Below are 5332 nucleotides of genomic sequence, written 5' to 3' on the forward strand. Positions count from 1 at the left end.
ACCATACCTGCCTCCTCCGCTTTCATGCTCCCGCTATCTTTCCTATCGGCGTCTTTCATCGCGTTCGCCCTTTCATCCTTGTCTGCGCTCGTTCGCCAGGTTACGAGGAAAGCCGACGCTAGCCGCAGGAACTTGCGCGTAAGACCTGCGCTCTAAAAAGTAAAATTAAAGAACTGTGTACGTTGCTAGATCAGTTACAAGAAGTTGAATGGCTGCAGCCTGGCGAGCACATGGACTGCATTTACAACCTAAAAGCACAAATTCAGTCACCTTGAGAGATACAGAGGGGAACTAGTCCGTAGGCGGTATTTGGAGCAACAACCTCGTGGTCGTTCGCTTGGTGATGAGCGTCGACATGCTCTATCGAAGCAAGTGCTGATACACAATATGCCGGAGTGATTGTTAATGAACAGGCGAGAATTATGAAAACGTTCGCTGATCATTATGAAAATGTTTTTCATAGCATAAAGTAAATAATAGAATGAATGAAACCACGTTTATTCCACATGAAATGCGTCGAAGACGCTGCGGTGGAAAGAGGAGGGGTGTTGTTGGAAAAGGGGAAGGGTAAGGCTGCCTCCGTTTTATTAATGAACGTCCTGGAGGCAGCTAAGTGGGGGCGGCATGACGCTTGTGGCTGTCGCGGAGCCGATCACCGACGGGTGGTGCTGCAGAGTCCTGAAGGAACAGCAGCAGTGCTCGCCAGAGCTCGATGGCATGCTCCGGAGACGTGGTATCCGGGCAAGCCCAAGTCCGGAGAGAAGAAGGCCAGGGTCCCCGCTGTATGGTGGCCAGGGCACGAAGCCTTGGTGGGATGTAGAGGGGGCACTCCCAACAAAGGTGGTTTAGATCAGCACGACATGTGCACATGGAGCAGAACCCACTTACGGGTGGTGGTGTGCCACCCTTGTGGAAACGGTTCAACAAGTGAGGAGTAAGGAGGGTGCCTGTCTGAATTCTCCGAAGCAAGACTGACTCTCGCCGTGTGAATACCTTCGGTGGAAGTGACGGTATAGAGAGTGGATTGCCCACTGCTGCGAGGTAGGCGGCACGTCGTTGTTTGGTCGCATGCTTGTCTGCCATTGGGTCTGCTACCTCAGGTGTGGTAGCTAAGAGAGGATAATCATTATCGGAAGCTCTGGCTAGCGCGGTAGAGAGATGAGCGCGCGCCAGTCTATGAGCCTTCTCGTTTCCGGGGATACCGCAGTGCGCAGGGACCCAGTGAATGGTGACATCGTGACCGCATTCGCGGAGCAGGCGTGCCTGGTGGCGGATATTCTGCAGTACGGGATCTGTGTAAATAATATTAGCACATGCCCGATGGGCAGCCTGGGAATCTGTGTACACATGATGGTGAGCAGGGTCAGTTTGAGATGAATTTGCGAGGGCCCACTCCAAATAATCTAGGATGGCCATTAGCTCAGCGCGGGTGCTGGACATTGCTTCTGCTGATATATGATGGCGGCGGTTCTGATTTTCATTTGTCTGGTCGTACCACGCAGTCGCATAACAGGTGTTACTAACGTCGTCTACAGGCAGTGCAGCGTCCGTGTATATGATGCGTTCAGTCAAGGAGAGTGAACTCGTAGCCTTAGCATGCCTCTTGGCATATGCAAGGCGCCGCATTCGCTGAGTAGGGCCCATATTGAGAGGACGTGGCCTGCCATCGGTGAGAGCCGTGATTTCCCACGGCGGCGTGTTGTTGGGCAAAATCGGCATTTTGTGGACGTCATACCCGAGGAGCATGAGCGTGTGTCGCCCGGCTTTTGTGGCGCGAAGTCTCGTCTCTTGTATATAGATGTGCATGTCTACGAGCTCGGACAGGTTGTTGAGTTTGCTAGAACTTTTAAACGCTTCGGCGCTTGTGTACCTTGGGAGTCCAGTTACAATGCGTTTGGCTTCGTTAAGTAACCGGTCGAGCGCGTGCATCTGTGTGCGGTTGACTGGATGATACGGCAGCACGCACATGATACGGGAGACAAGAAAAGCTTGAGCGAACTGCCGCATTTCACGTTCGTTTACTCCACAAGTGCGGGTAGAGATTCTGCGTAAAGCGTGCAGGATTTGTTTGCTGGTCTTCGTAACGCATTGGAAGCAAGTGTTCGCTGTGTAGTTCTCGTCTAGGTGCATACCGAGTATTCGGATAGTAGATTTCCGTGTGATGGGTTGGTCACCGATGTACAGTTTAAAATAAGTAAATAATAGTGAGACTGCAGGAGCAAACATTTTTTTCATTGCTACTATAGCTTAGTCAAAAAGGATGTGATGATCTTGTTAGAGCATATCACGGAAGTAGCAGCAACCATTGCTTCATTAGCTAAAGGCAAACCTCCTCGGCCTGACAGCCCGAGTTCAGACGTTTGTCAGTGATCTTGCTCTGTATTTGCTCCCTTTCTGCTTAAGCTATACGACGAAGCTTACGAATTTGGACGCCTACCCGCCACGCTCTATCAAGGACACAACGTACTTATGCCAAAATGTAGTGATAAAAATTAATTACAGAACGCTTGGGGATAACGCCCCACATCACTTTGCAACATGGACTATAAAATATTTGCGAAGATATTAACTGGTCACCTTCAAAACGTAATTTCATCAGCGTTGAGAGACCATCAAATATGTGGCATCAGAGGAAGATCAAAACAGACACATATTCGCGTTGCGCGGTCTTTGCTAGAGTATGTACTAGAAAGTGTAGGTCAGGTCATTTCGGAAAAGCATTCCATAAAGTTAAGGGCTACTTCCTGTTTCGTGTCTTAGAGCACAAAAAAACATTGGGTCACGTCTTTTTATAGGAATCACCATTTGTTATGCTAATGGCAAAATAAGGATAATAGTTAATGGTTGTCTATCCACATCTATCTACCTCAGGGCATCGGTAAGGCAAGGCTGTCCCTAGTGCACCCTATTATTCGCTTTGTTCTTGGAACGACTTTACCCCGAGTTGTCAAGGGTCAGACCTTTCTCGGATTCACCTTGTCACCAAGTTAGGTTCACGTACTTCCCTGTGCGGATGTCATAGCCTCCTTCTGTGCTGACACGAAAAGTGTAGCCTGCCCTAGCGATAATGCAGCAGTTTTGTTCGGCTTCTGGTGCAGCAGTTAAATTTGAGAAGGGCTCATGGCTTTGGCTTAGTCTATGGCGTTCGATGCACACTCAGTTCACATGTATTCATTGGAGGCAGGAATTGAAGTACTTAGGCGTACTCCTCTATCAAATAGCTGAGCCGGCAGTTTTCCATATTGAGCCGAGCTGAAGCTTGCGATGTGTTCTTAACACCTTGACTTATGCATGTTCGGCAGCTATTATACGACGCACGACTCAGGCTGAAAGCTTTCCATCGTGTGTTTTCTACCTGTGTACGGAGCACATGTGTTTAGTCCGTGCGGCGAGATAACATTTTCCTACCCCAGAGAGTCGAGGCCTTGGCCTGGTTCACCTCTTTGTTAGGCAACTTGAATCCCGGCTCATTCGTTCACTTTATTAATAAATCACAAGAGATGGCTGCAAACTATCTAAACCGATAGGCCACATTGCCTAGTGGTCAGTGCGTCGGACAGGTTAACAGTGCGATTATACAAATAAAATCTGATAAGAAGAACATAACAAGGCATGTTCATAATCACATCATTAGAACGTATAACAGGTAAAACAAATAGAATAGACTGACGACAGGAAGTAAAAAGTACTGTTTACAAATATTGATATTGCAATAACATATTTTCGCACTTTGTGTAAAGCTTCCTGCTACTTTAACTTCGAGGGATAGTTGACTTCAAATTGTAGTCTAGTGAAATTCAGTTAATCCTTTTCCAATTGAACTACAGCATGTAGGCAAATTAAAATTGCCTATAGTAAGGTGAAAAGAGTTCAGGCGTGGCGAATGCTGGTACTGTTATTTTGTTAACAAAAATAGCAACCTTATAACTACAAAGGGCCGAAAATGATAGTAAACGAGAAGAAAGCGGGTTAACCGAGGGGCCCGATATTTATTAGTCATATCATAAGGCCGCAGCAAACACTGACAGCAAGGGCAACATAGGGGAAACTACTTGTGCTTAATAAATGAAATAAAGAAATGATAAACTAATGGAAATGAAAGTAAATGAAAAAACAGCTTGCCGCAGGCGGTGAACGACCCCACAACCTTCGCATTTCGCATGCAATGCTCCACCAAATTGAGCTACCGTGGCGCCGTTTCCCCATCCACTTTTTTGGGTATTCATGTTTTCTAGTAGAACCCTGGGAGTATTAGCCAGCGCCACCACTCGCAGACCTTGGCGGCGGATGTGGAGCATCCTTTCTGCAGCAGGCGTGAGGAGAACGTGATCTTTTTGGGTGAAGGCAACGGGTCATTAAAACCACACAAGCACAAGTAATTTATCCTATGTTGTCCTTGGTGTCAGTATTTGTTGGCTTCTTATGACTAATAAAAATCGGGTCCCTCGGTGAACCCACTTTCTTCTCATTTATTACACAACGAGGGTCTCGAATCCGGCAACATTGATGCCTTCAGGTAGCATGTGTGGGTTTATTGAACAGTTGCCTTCACCCAAAAAGATCACGTTCTCGCGACGCCTCCGGCAGAAAGGATGCGCCACATCCGCCGCCAAGGTCTGTGAGTGGTGGCGCTGTATAACACTTCCAGGGTTCTAATAGAAAACATGAATACCAAGAAAGTAGATCGGGAAACGAAGCCGCGGTAGGTCAATTGGTAGAGCATCGCACGCGAAATGCGAAGGATGTGGGATCGTTTCCCACCCGCGACAAGTTGTTTTTTCATCCACTTTCATTCCCATTAATTTATCGTTTCATTATTTCGTTTATTAAGTACAAATAATTTCGCCTATGTTGTCCTTGGTGTCAGTGCTTGTTGGCTCCTTATGACACGAAAATGATAGTATACGTTGTCGCTTGAATATTGTGACGTAGTAGTGACGGTGAAGAAAGCAGCAAAACTGTGATTGACAAAACTAGCGTTTTATTAGGCGAACCTGTGCCCTTAAAAAGCGGGCTACTCTCAAAGAACAAGGAGAGCGGTGAACAGAGTGGGCCATCGTCGAAAACGTGATCTGCCGCTCAAGCGCGTCGGCTTCTGTGCATGAGACATCGAAGGTTCCAGAGTAATCGCTGGTGCCCGCGCGTCTTCCCCACAGTTCTACGTAATTCGCGTCGCGCATACATGAATTCAGATTACGCAAGCTTCGACGACAACAGACAACGGATAGAACCATCGATAACACTCGAGAAACTTGCGATAGATGGGGGTACGTCACGCGCTCAGCGATAAAATTTGTTAGACGTGAAAAGCGGTTTACCCTAAAAAGATGAA

The 5332-nt window shown here is 47.3% G+C and overlaps 1 protein-coding gene across 1 annotated transcript; it reads right to left on the reverse strand.

The window, feature by feature from the left end:
• Nucleotides 1-498: 498 nt before the first annotated feature.
• Nucleotides 499-1440, reverse strand: LOC142578535 (uncharacterized). The gene has a single exon (XM_075687909.1). The coding sequence runs from the start codon at nt 1438-1440 to the stop codon at nt 610-612; it is 831 nt and encodes a 276-aa protein (XP_075544024.1). The 3' UTR covers nt 499-609.
• Between the last annotated feature and the right edge of the window lie 3892 nt (nt 1441-5332).

This window comes from Dermacentor variabilis, chromosome 4 (assembly GCF_050947875.1).
Source record: "Dermacentor variabilis isolate Ectoservices chromosome 4, ASM5094787v1, whole genome shotgun sequence".
Lineage (NCBI taxonomy): Eukaryota > Metazoa > Arthropoda > Arachnida > Ixodida > Ixodidae > Dermacentor > Dermacentor variabilis.